Source organism: Aspergillus foveolatus (assembly GCF_047715535.1).
Source record: "Aspergillus foveolatus strain CBS 279.81 unplaced genomic scaffold BDW70scaffold_11, whole genome shotgun sequence".
NCBI lineage: Eukaryota > Fungi > Ascomycota > Eurotiomycetes > Eurotiales > Aspergillaceae > Aspergillus > Aspergillus foveolatus.
Window position 1 is genome coordinate 32,815 of NW_027396075.1, and position 14,976 is coordinate 47,790.

Genomic DNA, 14,976 nt, shown 5'->3' on the forward strand with positions numbered 1-14,976 from the left:
CAGTATAGTCCAATAGAACTTGTTCCTGGAGAATCTTGGATTTCTCTGTGTTGTGGATGCTCAGAGGGGATGGGGGCAGAAGGAAACTGTATCAACTACACGGACGTAGCCTACTAAGTAGCCTACTAAGGATCGGATGCCATATGACGATTGATTCTCTATCTCGTTGCCAAATGCTCTCTTCCTTCTTCTTGTTGTCTCTCCTTTCCCCCACTATATATACATATAGGAGGGTGAGAACCTTCTAGAACTAGGTGATGTACGGTCAAGCCATCGGAGATCACGTGGCCTTGTATTTCCGTATCACTCTGAATAGATGGTCTCACAGTGATGTTGGTTTTTTCTCAATTTGCTCCCCGGATATAGCTGTTGGCTTGGGCAACAGCTAGTCTATCAACCTTTTGTCTTCCTTTGGGCATTTCTGCGGCACAGAGACAGAGTATAATGCAAAGGGGAAAAGCAGTACTTACAGCAGGACTGAGAGAAGGAATACGCAGCAGAATTCAAAGCGATGCAAGATGTCAGGACGAAAGGAGTGGAAGAGATGTCAAGGAGGGCAGGCAGGACGTCTTCGCGCCTTTTGTTTGGGGGGGGGGGGGGGGGGGGGGGGGGGGGCGCCCCAGGAGCCTGACTTCTCAGAGCCATGTTCCCTGTCTCCTAGTCGACGCACCGTTAATGCCTAAGTGAAGCAGCTAGAAGACTGGCGTCGACACACGGGGAAGTTAACAGTCAAGGGTGAGTGTTGGTGATGAAGAGGTGAGCAAATCACCTGACTCACCTGACTCACCCGGCTCACCCTCTTAAAGCGGCAATGGCTGAAAGAGGAAAGGAGTGTGTCCTTGTAGGTTTTTGAACGATAGAATTGCCTATCTATTGGTACTTGGGTATCTGGATAAGTAGTGACACAGCCAAGCTCTCCCCGCATGGCTGGTATGGAATTTATTAAAGTCGCAATCTTCCTCCAAGGTATATAGGCTGAAATGACTCTAATCGAATAGAATGTCACTGATACTTCACTTTTCAGCTCGTTACTTCCGGCCCAAGCCTTGTATCCTGTAATACCGGTACAGAGGGCACCATCCTGCCTGCTTACTATGTGTAACAAAGGTATTATGCGTACGCCCTCCAAGCGCCGCCAACACAGTAAACAATGAAACTCTGACTTCCTCCAGCTTGACTTCCTGCACCTTTTCTTTTGCCTTGGTTTCTGGACAAACACCCAGACCCAACATGTTTTCCCATTGCGATTCTGCTTTATCGCCAGTCTGATCCCCAAACTCTCTGGCATTGCCAATACTTGCCAACTGGTCATCATGCCGCGAAAGGACTTCCAGAGAGACCTCGCAGATGCTCTTCTTCCAGGTGCGTTTTCTCAACTGACTGACGTCAGAGCTGGAAGTGAGGATGGCTCTTTTTACTTCACCTACACTTCTCCCTTCGACGCTCGCTCCATCGATGTGGAGGTCTCGGTTCCAGGTAAGATCCAAACACGAGCATCGTTGAGAGCTAGGCTGACTTGCCGGCAGACAGCGCAGAGTATCCTAGGGGACACCACTACTTCGTATTCACTGTCTCGGAAAACGTTCCCGAGACTGTTCCCCGATTTCTGGAGGATTCGCTCGATAGTTTCCATGGCCTCCCTCTTGGCGCTTTCCTGAACACCGTCTCCAATTACCTGAATAGGGCTACTTCGGGCGATGGCGATGGCCCCTGGGGTTTCCAGCAGGACAGCAGCGCTAACAACAGTGACCAGGATTCCAGTGCTGATGAGATTGGCTGGGAGGTAGGCAGCGATGCTGGTCTGGACGTCAACCCACAGGCGGAAAGTATCAACGTGAAAAAGTGCATCCGGGCCGATCTTCGCAAAGCTCGAAATGCTGGCTTCCGTGTAGGGTATCTGGGTGATCCGGAAGGCACTATCATACTGTCGGCTTCTCGGCGCATCTCCAAGCTAGGGATCTCTGGTGAAGCCATGGAGGCGTGGGGCCTCCAGCCGTCTCAATATCTTGTCCTCCTCATTCGATATCCGTATGGCTACCGGCGTCTAATCGATGTGGTCCAAAGGCCTGGAGAATGCGGTATGATTAAACTATATGCTGGCGTCTGTGCGGACTACAAGCCTAGTTTGAGCTCCGCGCTGCATGTGTTTGCTAACGAAGCTGCACCTGGACCGGCTGATCCAGGTCAGGAAACTAACAAGGGTAGCATGGAGCCGGTTCTACACTCAATATTCATTGGGAAGTCTCTCCAGGCCCTGCTCAACAGTCGCTTCATAGACATTGTCAGATACCGTTTGGAGAAGAAGTTCTCATGGACAGGGGCAGAGTTGTACATGAATGACGGTCAGGGAAGGCTCCTAGTCTCCGATGAACCAACAAGCCAGCAGAAATACTTTGAGCCGGATTGGCGAGGGTCGCCGCCCAGCTTCCTCAAACATGATCACCTGGCTAATACTGTGGACCCATCTGAGATGTCCTTACTCCTAGTCGCCATGCAGTTTACACTTCGCCGATTCGTCAGGTGCACCGAATTCTGTCTTAACTGCTACTGCAGGATTGACGCTGGGTTTGAAGCCCTCAAACCATTTGTGTGCTCAAACGGACTGTGTCTGTATCAGTACATGGCTCTTGGGATGGGACCCAGCCTGGAGTGGGAGATATCGTCACAGCCATACGTTGTCGACCTGCTCATAAGCTTTGCTTATAACAGAGCCGCTCAAGGGAAACTTAAAGACTTCCCGACCGGCTTTCCGCTGAAAGTGCCCAATCCGAATAGATCTACGGATCCCAACGTGAGCCTCTATGAAGGGAAGTTGATTTACGATACGAAATACGGACCTACTATTCATATGAACCACAATTACAGCATTAAAATTGGCGATTGGATCGTGATTCTCCTGGACCCCCCTTCTCCTAATACCAGCACCCAGGCGAACCGGCATACTCCAGCGTATAGCGAGCCTCCAGGGTTGACGCGGTCCGGAAACGAGCTTCATGCGCGGGTGAAAGACATCTCCGCTCAGCCCATTATATACCTTTCAGACTTGATATTCCGCGGACATTTGACGCAACTGAGGTCTCAAGAATTTTACGCAGGAAAGGTACAGTTTGTCACTTACGATACGGATATCGGCTCGCTGTCGCCGAGTAAAAGAGCCAGTGTGGCATTGGATCTTCTGGATACCCTCCCTAGTGTACTAAAGATGAAATTATATATCGATCAAAAGCGCGGTGGTCAACTCAGACCTCTTTCAGAATGGCTGGATAGGATCAATCTCTCGGCACTCTACATACTCCAATGGATTGTCGGATCTAACCGATCAGTCATCATCTATGACAATAACCCGCAGCACCAGATACCAGAGATGGAATCGTATATCCAGTTCCGCTTCGCGCAGGGCGCTCCGGACAAGGAACAGCGGTTTGTGGCGGCCGTCAACAAGACGGCTAAGCGGCTTAACCTCCAGTACCCGACGCTATTTGCCTGGCACGGAAGCCCATTGCACAATTGGCACAGCATCCTCAGAGAGGGCCTTCACTACAAGGAAGTTGTCAATGGCAGAAGCTGTGGGAATGGTATCTACATGGCTCCGCAATTTAACACTTCGATCGGATATAGTAGTCGGCATCACAACTACACGTCAAACTCTTACTGGCCGCACAGTGTGCTGAAGAGTACGATGGCTATAGCTTTGAACGAGGTAGTAAATGCCCCAGGAGAGTTTGTTTGCTCAGATTCCTGCTATGTGGTGCAGCACCTGGACTGGGTCCAGCCGAGATATCTTTTCGTCGACTCGGGGTTTTCATCAGTAGGCCTTCCGTTACGGCCAAAGGCCGAGAAAATGACGCACGTCTATGCTCAGGATCCGAACCGTCCTGTTTATGGGAGTAATCAGGCAGTACTAACGATCCCTATCTCCGCAACAAACAGTCATCGATCCAGAGAGGCAGCAGAGCCGCCACAGAGTCAACCAAGTCAGCCTAAGCCAAAGATAGTCAAGAAGGGAAAGCGCAAACTTTCTTCCATTTCAAAAGATGAATCACACCATGACGGCGATGACGACGCCAGCGTTGAAACGCATCCGGAGGATCGGCTGATGTTGCTGTCGGGCGACGAAGGCACAGACCGCAGAAAGCAGCGAAAATACGAATCTCTCACAGATTTTGGCCCGGGCACGCTCGACCGCTCGTCTATCCAGCTTCTTAGCGAACCAAGATACGCAACACCTCGGGCAACACGCACTCTCCAGAGAATACTGGGCCAAGCCCTGGAAACTCAAGAAAAACAGCCCCTGCACGAACTAGGCTGGTACATCAACGGCAACCTCATCGACAATGTCTACCAATGGATCGTCGAGCTGCACAGCTTTGACAAGAGCTCGTTCATTGCGAAAGACCTCGAAAAAGCTAATATGACAAGCATCATTATGGAAATGCGCTTTCCCGCTGATTTTCCGCTCGTTCCACCGTTCTTACGAATCATTCGGCCGCGATTCGTTAGGTTCGCGCTGGGAGGTGGCGGCCATATCACCGCTGGCGGTGCGATGTGCCTAGAGCTCCTGACGAACACGGGCTGGTTGCCGTCGTTTTCGATCGAGAGTGTGCTGCTGCAGGTGCGGATGGCGATTACGAATGAATTCCCGCGGCCCGCGAGATTGGATTTCAATGCGAAGGGGACGGAATATAGGATCGACGAGGCGATCAATGAGTACAAGAGGGTTTGCATTGCTCATGGCTGGGAGGTCCCTAAGGATCTAGAACAAATTCGATGGTAGAATCTAAGTCCACTAATCTGTCAAGGCGATGCTCCAAGCGCAAGTACGTACGGCGCTAATTATGATTATGAAGTTGACTTATCATAATGATACAGCTGCAGGTGTATCTACATCTTTCATTCCCTTCTTTAACTGCACAGGTATCCTCATTACAACCTTCCCTGACTTACCTATTTCGATTTAGATCATGGTAAGACTAAGCGGCTGCTTATAGCTCGGCGCATACAAGGACTGGATGTTTCGCACGCGATCGCGCCCAGTGCATTCGACACCCTGGTTATACCTAGGATAACAGAGTTGGAGACTTTTCTGGTGTATTTTTCGCCAACAATGTTGCGAGCAATGATTCACCGGCAAATGCACGGCGACTAAGACATGTGCTAGTCCTGAGAGGGCGACGCAGTCGGCAAGCGACTAGTCCCTTGCGGGTTCTCTTTGCTTACACTACCCGCCCTCTGGTTCAGCTGGCGGATATGTGTCTTCAATGTATACGGTTTCATACTGAATGTGACCCTATCTAGTAGTCAAAGGGTGTACCGCAGCTGGTAAGATTTCTGCCTTATGGACAAGTTTGCGTTTTGTTACCTTTTTTTAACGGGTACGGTCTATAAGTACTTGCAAGGCTGCGAAAGGATAAATCTGCTGGAGACAATGCAATATAAAATACCACCGTATCCCTGATAGTATGAAAATCAGGTAAATGGCCTGAAATCCTCTGATTTAGGAATACCCAGTGCAACATTCCCACGTACACCCCCTCTCTCGACCAATCTGTGAGCTTCTGAAGTCCTACCAGATTCATATCCAGCCGGTCCCCTGTATCTTGGAGCATAAAAAAGATAAAAAATAAAATGATGATTTCTCATACTACTTGCCAATCTAGGATGCAGCAGGCTGGCATAAATATAGTGAACCGACAGATTCCTCTTCAGGGATTCAAAGACTTCGCCTCCGCAAATTCCCAAGCCCAAACAGTATGGTCAGGGACCCAAGGCATGTCCATATAAAGGGATATATAGATATAAAGAAGTTAGGTCACACACCAAAATGGACATATGGAACCCAAAGTGCTTCTCCAAACCCTCGATCATCCTCACCGTCATTGTCATATGGGACAACGTCTCTTTGCAATCTATTCCCACTCTCAACGGCATTGGTTACACTCTTTACTCCCGTCTTGTCAGCCATTGGGGACACGTCGGCTTTCATAATTGTACTTCTCCCATGGCTGACTCTCGATGGCTTGTTCAACCAACGATCTCGAAGCCCTCTAATAGCCTTGTGCAGCCCTCGACACACAGAGTCATCTGTCATATCTCCATCTCGAATCTCTTCATATGTGATTCTCGCAATTTCCACACAAATTTCGTCATTGACCTCCCACAAAGTGCCGATAACGTGGCGAAAACCTGCAAGCTGAAACCCGCTGATCAGATGAATGCTCTCATCGAGGAATCTTTCATCCCTGATCTGACCGGTCCCGCACGCCGAGAGATAGGCGAGAAATGGTAAATTTTCCCGGATGTTTATCTGCAGAAGATTCGCGACACTCAAAGGATGGGCATCCTCCAGAAGTAAATAACTTTTGGATGGATCTGAACTGTCCGTATAGCCATGACCGGCAAAATGGAAGATCTTGCACTGCGGTAAATGTGCCTCAACATCTGCCTTGCGTCGCCCTGGCTCTATCGGAGTCAAGCCCATTGACGTGCACAGGCTATGTAGCATTGCCACCTCCTCCGTTGCAAAACGAAGCGGCGGACTACCGGGGGTGTAGTCCATGGCAACAAGGAGCGCCTGCGCTGAGGTAGGTCGCACACTAAGGTGCCGACGGCCGTGTATTATCGCTTTCACAGATGAACTATAGGATGACATGACGCTATCAAGCACTGATTCAGAGGGTCCATTCGTATACCGACCCGCCGCATGGAGAGCGAATTTGGTCAGTAGACCAGTAGGGATCCACCATATGTGCGGCCAACTGTCGGCAAGAGGACACTGAGAAAAGCCTAGTGTCTGAAGGACTGGGCTTGCAATCGCGTTCCAGAGCCACTCAAGGGTGTTGGGACTGGCGAGATCCCCCTTTTCTGCCCTCTTCTTGATCTCATTATTGTTGAGGCTAGGTAGATCCAGGGACCTTATCTGGTGTTCCTCAACAATGATCGCGTCGCAGCGGTAATCACTGGTATTGATCAGGATGATAGGACCCCTTTTTGCAGCAGCTTGCATCTCCACTGTGTTTGGCGAGAGCAGAAAGTCATTGAACCCGGGTTGTCTGCGGATTTCATCAATCAGTTTGTCAAGGTCACTGGCTGCTTTGTGACGTGCATCCGCGTGAGCCTGGTCAAAGGATTGGCTATCTTCCCCTGCTGGGAAATTGTTGTTGTTGATAGGTAGCTCTAGACTGTCTCGGAGGGAGACAAATTTCTCTGCAAGCAGAGGGTATTGCTCCTGTAGATCAAGGATATCAGTCCGCATCTCCTCAAGGGACGTTGCAAGCAGAGCCCGGCCCTGCTCAAGATAGCCCAGAGCAACTGCAGGATCCTTCTCTACATTCAGTGCCACTGCTGCTGCGTCAGAAGCGAAGCCGACCACCTGACCAAGCATATGTTGCTTATCAGGAATCTCCAGTGATCGTAACGTTAGCTTAGGGACAAGGTCAATGGCAATCTCCACCGCCGTGAGAGCTCGCTGCCATTCCTTTCGGATTGCGCAAAGTCGAATGACTGCTCTACCGGCGACTATTCGATGGATAGTAGACGCGTTATGTTGACATAGAGCAGATTGATGGCATGATATGGCCTCTTCCAAATCGGCAAGGTCGCCGGTCATTGAGTGTCTCTCGCCAAGTCGCTTTCCTAAACTGTTCAGGGCCATTGGCCTGTCTGGATGGTCCTCTGGCGTCACTTTGACGGCTTCCCAGCCAACTCGAACAGCCTCGTCAAGATTCGAGCCGCTGTAATCGAGAGAATTGCCGAGACTATGAAGATACATTGGCAGGTCTGCATGGCCAGCTGGGGTTATTTTAACAGCTTCCCGTCCAGCTTCGATGGCATTCTCTATATCAGCTGCGTCGAATGTTCTTAGATACCGGGCACTCAGCTCGATTGCAAGATTATTCAAACGCCCTGCCCGGTCTGGATGGCCCTCTGGCGTCACTTTGAGGGCTTCCTGTTTAACATGAATAGCTTCATTGAGATAATCCAGCGTATTTGTTCTGAGATACTTGTCACCGAGTCGATTACCGAGATTATTTAAAAACGCCGGTCGGAGTGGATGATCTTCCGGTGCTAGACGAATAGCTTCCCATCCGACTTGGATAGCTTCTTCAAGATCGGCAAGCACGCCCGTTATTAGGTACCTGTCATTGAGTTGGTTTCCCAGGTTGTTCAAGTACATTGCCCGGCTCGGATGGTCCTTTGGGATTGCATTGATGGCTTTCTGTCCAACGTCGATAGCCTCTTCAAGATCAGACACTGAACCTGTCCTGGTATACCTGTCACCAAGGAGATTTCCAAGGTTATTTAGGTATTTCGGGTGGCCTGGATCGTCCTCTGATGTCAGATGAATAGCACCCCGTATAAGTGTAATGCCTTCTTCAAGTTCAGATAAGATATCGTTCTCGATGTATTGGTCATACAGTTTTAGTCCAAGTTCATTCAGAAAATCGGCCCATTCTGGACGCTCCAGTTCATTTCCAAGAGCCTCAAAGAACCTTGGCCAGTCTATATGGGGCTCCGGCATAGCATTCAGGGCTGCGCGTTCAGTCGAGACGCCCTGACGAACCTCGTCCATCTTTTTACTCAAATTGTCTCTCTAGTTATAGTTAGCAGTATCCCACTTTTCAAGAGTAATTATAGCGCTCTTTACCCAGAAAACACTGAATGTAAACTCGATTTCACTGTTACTGTGTCACGTTTAATATCTGAGCATGAAGTGTAACTGGAGTTTGCTGCCTGTAAGTAGTTGCAAAGAGACTACCAAACACAGATAAATCGTTAGCGAACTTCATAGATCTGGAGTGAAGCAAGAGGAAACAAAGCAGCTGACAATAATATATCTGAATATATCTCTCAGAATAATCCAGTAAGACAAAGGAATGGAGGTTTAGTTACTCTTGAGCATGAACGAAAGCTGTATTCAGAGCCAGCCAAAAGCACTTTATACGAAGCGCTTCGTCGTATCCACTGGACAGTCTTTGTTGTGCTTTGATTTTGTTGCACTGCATTTGCAGAGCAATTTGCTTAAAAGGGTACTGTGCTTGAATCCCATTATTATAGCATGCTACCCCGCTTGCCAAGAGATAATCAGTTAACCCTGAGTAGCGAATATCAGAAATATACCGCTAAGCAAAGGCGTCATGACTACCAGGTAAGCCTTGGTCATATTTCCAGGCTGAATTTATCCTAATATTCTGGTTTTAAGCCCCATGCTGTTTAACCTTCTCCCTGGTTCTATAGGCATTAACAACTAATTATAGATCTCGCTGAGCTTCGCAAAAAGTACACAGGCCAAATACGGCTGCTCAAGAGCCGCGAGCTGCCTACCAGCTTGGCAGTAGCGGCGCGGCACTTAGCTTTCGAATATCTGTAACATACGGCGATACTGATATTTGAGGCTCAAGCACTTTGCAACTGATTTATAACTTCTTGGTGACAAGATGCATATCCAACATGCAAGAAATTATATTAGAATCGGAAACAATTTAGGAAACATTATAGGGCTCTCTTAGGTACTATATGTTCAGGAACAAATTTGTATAAGACAAGCCATAAACTATGAGTACATAACAGCTGCCAATCAGCATTCTATACTCTTTTATTCCTAGCGAGTATAGGATTCTGTCTCAAGCAGACCCAAGACTCAATCAGGCTCTGCAACTGATTCAAGAGAACTGTCACCCTGACTATCTGATACTGTTAGATTTGAATTCGGGAGCAGCTTATTCCTCTCGACATAGTATCGCTCTTTAGTCCAGAAGCTAACTTACGTGACATGCTTTGCAACCGAGACTTCACAATGTTTCCTGCTAAATATAGAAGTGGAGGCCACTGGTCAGATTCTTTATGATGCGACATATTGAGGCTCGAGATACCCTTTGACATTGGCTGGTTGCCGGTTACAGACCATGAACTGTTCCGACCTATTATAGAGCAGTGGCATAATCCAACATAAATCACCTCGTTGGAATTATGTAGTCAATCTTGTCATCATCTTTCACTGCGTCTGATGCTTCTTGGACTGTAATGGGAAAGTAAACAACCTAAGAGTATGGTTGTTTCTAAATTCTTGATCACTAGAACGGGGCTCTAGTCCAAGACAACCGCAGCAGGACAGTGGTCCTAGGATATTTCCAGGCCTCACCCTCCAGTGACTGCACTCTTAGCAATCAATAATCGCGGCATCGCCTGTAGGATGTTAAGCCAGAGTTGGCAGCGGCCCGCAAACGAAGGGACAGACATGGTTAGATGAACACTGGTAGATGACGAAAGTCAGTATAAGCTAGAATTGACGTAGGGAACAGGTTTGGAGTAAAACAGATGAAATGAAGAAGCCTCATAATGGGTTTATGGATATGTGGTGCTCAGAGGGTCTACCTGAACCGTCCCAGGAAGTATCGTTGCCTCACGCCAATAGTTGACGAGCCAACCTTTCTGACCAATCTATGGTACATCCTCTCCGAAGAGGACCGTTCGGACTGCACCTTGGTCAAAGTTTGCTGGTAGCAAACCTCACATGCCCATACCCCCTCCATCCGCTATTATGCAAGGAGAGGACAACCCTCTTCCGCGCAAAGTCCTTCGTATGGTGATACGCATCATGGTCCTCAATACTTTCCCAACCAACGTACACCACATACTCTCTCAGTCCGCCCTGTCTCTCACCATCCCCACTCTCGCCATCAGTATCGGTCTCGGATTGGGGCCCGACAATCCAACCCCCAGTACACCCCAAACATCCCTTAACATTCGGCACAATCGTTGTCCAAAGCGCCCATGCCTTTTCCCACCCGTGGACTGAAGTAGTAGTGTAGATTGCGGTACCAGTTACGGGAGCGCCGTGCAGGGTTCGCGCGTTGCGTGTGAAGTCCTGGAGGTGTGCGTGGAGGACGCGCACTCTTGGCGGAGATGCAGTTGCAGTTGCGGTCGGCCCAAGAGGGTCGAGGAGAGATTTGAGAAGGTCGAATTGTGAGGAACTGAGGAAGGCATAGTGCTGTTCTAGCTTGTCTCGGACTGTATCACCATGCAAGGCGTTATTAGAAAGACATAGCTAAGGTATTTATGCAGACCATGTGTTAAAGAGGGCAGATAGTGGATTAAACTAACAGACAATGACCTCCACCAGTTCGCAGTCTTCCTCCTCAACGCGTCTTCCCCAGTAAGTTGCGCGGAACCCTTCCCAGTCTCGGAGGATATCAAGGGCTTTTCGCCAAGTCTTCCCGTCGGAAGTCGTGGTATTTTCGATGGTTGCGGAGGCACGTATTGGCAGCGTTAGAATTTGCGTTGGTTGTGTAGGTGTTGGGGTTGCGAGAGGGGGACTTTTAATAGTGGTCTGGGGCGGATCTGGAGCTTTGATGGAGCTCTCTGAAGCTCGGCGAGTAGGTAGAGGCATTACGTCGCTCTTTGTTTTCGTCGTGATATTCTGGATGTTACCGATGAAATGAGGTGCAGTGGGTGTCGGTGAGATCTGTCCAGTACCCAAGTAGATATGGAGGATAGGTACAGAGTGGATACCGGCAAGTCTGGGGTAGCGAAGTAGAACTGTGGGAGGGGACTGACATCTGACGTAGCTGGTAGTCTCTACTGTAGTAGGTCAGGGCCAAGTTAAGCTCTGATTGTCTCAAGTCCGTCTCGTGAACGCGGTTGAAAGGCCGAGATGCCGTGCCGAGGAGGTATGTGGGATTCAATCTAAACGGCTGGTAAAGGCAACGGGCATAATCAAAGGGCTCTCAAAGGTACAAGGCTGGTTGGAACAGCACACTATGCCTACATTACCATATTCTCTCCAAACCGATAATGAGACTACATCTTAGACTTAAACCGCCTCTTAAACCCACCAAAGTCATCACCACCATTAGTCCTAATCCCATTCTCATACGCCCACTCTGTAAGACCGATAGGGTAGCTTTCTAGGTCAGCCTGCGTAGTAGCTTGAACAGAATTGGCTGACAGTACTCACCAACTCTCTACCAAGAATGCCATCGTATCATCCGGCACTCGCTTCGGCCTCAGCACCTTCTTTATTGCATTCTCTGTCTCCGACGCCGACAGCCCGTGCGGACTGAGGACGTTGTGCAGCCCGCTCATCCCGTACATCGGTGTCGGCACGCGTGAGAGGTCAAACCCGCCGCTGATCACGGAGGAAAACTCAGACATGGTGTTGCGGTGGAAATACGGTATCTGGAATGTGTCTTCCATGACCATCCAACGGGGACCGAGGACAAGGAAGTCGACGGCTGCATGATCGGGCTTGTCGGAAGGGCAGGTGAGGACCACGTAGATTGATGGGTCCTGCGGCGGTTAGTTGGGCTGGATAAGGAGCGGCTGAAGGGGAGACGGACCTGGTGGTCGTAGAGCGTTGAGCCCATGGGCATGAATTTTCCTGGTAGACGCAGACATTGAGTCTCTCGGAATTGCTACCTGGACGCTGAAGAAGCTTACCCAAGTCATATTTGAATGGATAATACGTCCCATGCCATGCAACAGCATTGAACGCACTCCCCTTCATCTCTGCGCTGTAAATCCCACCTCCAAACTTTGCGATAACCTCTGTAATCTCTTCCGTATCTACGTATCTTGCCCGTGGGATCTCGAAATCCCTCACATTCGCCAGCCCCAGAGACCCGATAGGCCCTAGCTCGGGGAGGTCGAAATGCCCGGAGTACGCCTCAATAACATGGCCCCTAGACGGCCCTTCGGGCAACGAAACTCGGAATCTGATACCCCTGGGAACAACACAGATCTCGCGCGAGCGCACTCGTATATCACCCATTTCGGTCTGGATATCAAGGACCCCCATCTGCGGAACGATAAGCATGTCCCCATCTCCGGAGTAAAAGGCCTGTTTTTCGTCCATGCTCAGACCACAGGTGTAGACATAATACGCGACACCATTTTTGACTGTTGGGTCCCCTGCACCTCCTATCATCTGTAGTCCGTCAAGGAACGTCTTGTCCTCCTGTACTTGGGCAGGAGGCCATATGAGCTGGTCTGGCACAAAGTTGAGCTCTGCTGAATGCGAGCGATGGTTCAGTGGATGGTCTGAGAACTTGTTCCATGAAGACTGTGCAGTTGATGGGAGGATACGGTAGAGGAATGTCTGTTTGTTCACGGCGCGCTTTGCGGTGAAGGATGTGCCGCTGATGCGTTCGGGGTAGAGGCCTAAGCCGTGCCGTTGGGAAAGACTTTGCGGGCGGGGTAGGGCGTCTTCGATGGCTGCTGATCTGGTCGTCTATGTTAGGAAAGCCATAAGTTGTTGGGCTGGGGACGTACTCATGGTATGAATTGAGGCCGGTATGGTAGGTGAAAGGATCCCTAATGGTAAATTTTGATCCCGGCATCGTAGGTCTCTTCAGTCAAGGCAGTGGGCTTGACTATGTAGACTGAAGTATCTCAACAATTTGAAGAGTAGAAGTATCTGACTTCAGATGAATATAAGCAATCGGAAGGCTTCTGGACAAGCCGAGGAGCCGTTGGCAGCAGAGGACAAGAGCCAAATTTGACCCTCGTTAACCCTGTATAGCCTGTGCTCTCATGCTGATCCCTCTCGACGAGCCTGATCATATGCCTAGATTTCCCCGCATGAGTCAAGAGCTTGTGTTGTTAGCTGATCATGAATGTGATGGGGCATGAACCGAGGAGACGCGGGCACCAATAATGACCAGGATATAATCGTCCTATGCGCTAGTTAAAAGCCTATCAAGAAAGAATTTTCGGTGTATTGTGTAAGAATCAATATGCATTAGGGCGTTGATTGGAGTTGGATACCAGGCGGATATCACCGCAAGGAATAGACGCTGTCCCATGTACAGGCACCTCGGTTACTCAGTTCCAATCTTTCTCCATCTATACAGTTAGGCCGTTGACACTATATTTGGTGAATCTTGTACAGTCCAGACATCCCATAGTCGGTATTTTAGGGTATCCGTATATTGTTCTATGTGGCAGTCACATCGCCAAAGACAAAAAAAAAAAAGAAAGCAGCCATGCTATCATGAAACCCCATATATGCGCCAGCGAACCATTATAACCTGAGCAACACGTACCCCCGTCTGGGAGTACTGTTCTCCAGTAGTTGAAATGGGGTCCCCTTTCAATGCTAATACTGTACATATGATACAATCAATCCGACATTGCCGATGGAATAGCAAGGCTCCGCGCACGGGTCGGTCGTTGTTCGTCCATCACGGATATACTGCAATTTGTCAGAATAGCCTAACCAAACGTCAGATGCAAGGACCTACCTAACGTTAATTTTCTCAATGCATCGCTGTCATCTATTGACGAGGCGCCTTGGCTGCTTTGGCGGCTGCTTTGGCGGCTGCTTTGGCCTGGCGCGCAGCCTCTTCCTTGTCCATCTCCTCCTGCTTGAGAACCTCCTCGCCGTTCTCAGATGCCCAGAGGTCTAGGAAATCCTTCCCTTGGAGACCCCTTTCAGCTATGAAAATCTTGCCGTTCCTCTCAATCTCGTGGGTGTATCTGCTCTTTGTGGGGGCCATGACTTTCGTGACGAACGGGGTGAGCTGGAACATCAATTAGCCTCGAAGCACATATATTTGCGCACAGCAATATGGTATACCTTGAACTCGTTCAGATTCTCAGGCACAACATATGTGCGAACCTTCTTCCAGTCAATCACGTATGATCCGTTCTTCGCAAAGTAACCCATCGACCCCGTCCGGTTTCCCTTATAGTAGCCACCATTGACCTGCTTCGTCGTCAAGCGCAGACGCGCCATCATCGGTTGAGAAGGTCTCATCTTGACGTTAATGTATGATAGCGAACGATTTCACCTTGGAATAAACAGTTATCGTCGACGCAGATGCGGAGATCGAAGTCAGTTGGCGGTCGGTCAAGCTCTCCGCCTTGCCAAGAAATTATTTTTTTCTGCCGCCATCGATAAGCAAAATTGTTACACCACAAGCTACCAACTCAGCTCTCACGGAAGAAATAAATTGCTGAGGTTTTCTCTCGTAGCGCCTT

At 49.3% G+C, this 14,976-nt stretch overlaps 5 protein-coding genes across 5 annotated transcripts; 1 reads left to right on the top strand and 4 right to left on the bottom strand.

The window, feature by feature from the left end:
* Positions 1-1,313: 1,313 nt before the first annotated feature.
* On the top strand, positions 1,314-4,774 carry BDW70DRAFT_157780 (putative ubiquitin conjugating enzyme; the record flags this gene model as incomplete). Its single annotated transcript, XM_073740415.1, has 2 exons — positions 1,314-1,476; positions 1,527-4,774. The coding sequence occupies 2 exons, from the start codon at positions 1,314-1,316 to the stop codon at positions 4,772-4,774; spliced, it is 3,411 nt and encodes a 1,136-aa protein (XP_073598151.1).
* Positions 4,775-5,809: 1,035 nt separating this feature from the next.
* BDW70DRAFT_157781 (CHAT domain-containing protein) lies at positions 5,810-8,569 on the bottom strand (the record flags this gene model as incomplete). Its single annotated transcript, XM_073740416.1, has 1 exon — positions 5,810-8,569. One exon carries the CDS (start codon positions 8,567-8,569, stop codon positions 5,810-5,812), a length of 2,760 nt encoding a protein of 919 aa, XP_073598152.1.
* A 1,914-nt stretch (positions 8,570-10,483) lies between these two features.
* Positions 10,484-11,386, bottom strand: BDW70DRAFT_165976 (uncharacterized protein; the record flags this gene model as incomplete). The annotated part of the gene is made up of 2 exons (XM_073741870.1): positions 10,484-11,007; positions 11,101-11,386. 2 exons carry the CDS (start codon positions 11,384-11,386, stop codon positions 10,484-10,486), a joined length of 810 nt encoding a protein of 269 aa, XP_073598153.1.
* Positions 11,387-11,796: 410 nt separating this feature from the next.
* BDW70DRAFT_165977 (RmlC-like cupin domain-containing protein) lies at positions 11,797-13,334 on the bottom strand (the record flags this gene model as incomplete). Its single annotated transcript, XM_073741871.1, has 4 exons — positions 11,797-11,899; positions 11,954-12,285; positions 12,392-13,225; positions 13,263-13,334. The coding sequence occupies 4 exons, from the start codon at positions 13,332-13,334 to the stop codon at positions 11,797-11,799; spliced, it is 1,341 nt and encodes a 446-aa protein (XP_073598154.1).
* Positions 13,335-13,949: 615 nt separating this feature from the next.
* On the bottom strand, positions 13,950-14,784 carry BDW70DRAFT_131537 (mitochondrial 54S ribosomal protein mL41). Its single transcript, XM_073736000.1, has 3 exons — positions 14,573-14,784; positions 14,238-14,516; positions 13,950-14,188 (listed from the first exon to the last, which is right to left on the bottom strand). Exons 1-2 carry the CDS (start codon positions 14,750-14,752, stop codon positions 14,271-14,273), a joined length of 426 nt encoding a protein of 141 aa, XP_073598155.1. The 5' UTR covers positions 14,753-14,784; the 3' UTR covers positions 13,950-14,188; positions 14,238-14,270.
* Positions 14,785-14,976: the final 192 nt, after the last annotated feature.

Bases quoted from the DNA above. Each gene is read 5' to 3' on its own strand.
- BDW70DRAFT_131537 (XM_073736000.1), bottom strand. From the start codon at position 14,752: ATGAGACCTTCTCAACCGATGATGGCGCGTCTGCGCTTGACGACGAAG. The intron at 14,517-14,572 runs GTATACCATATT...TTGATGTTCCAG, and splicing joins AGAATCTGAACGAGTTCAAG to CTCACCCCGTTCGTCACGAA.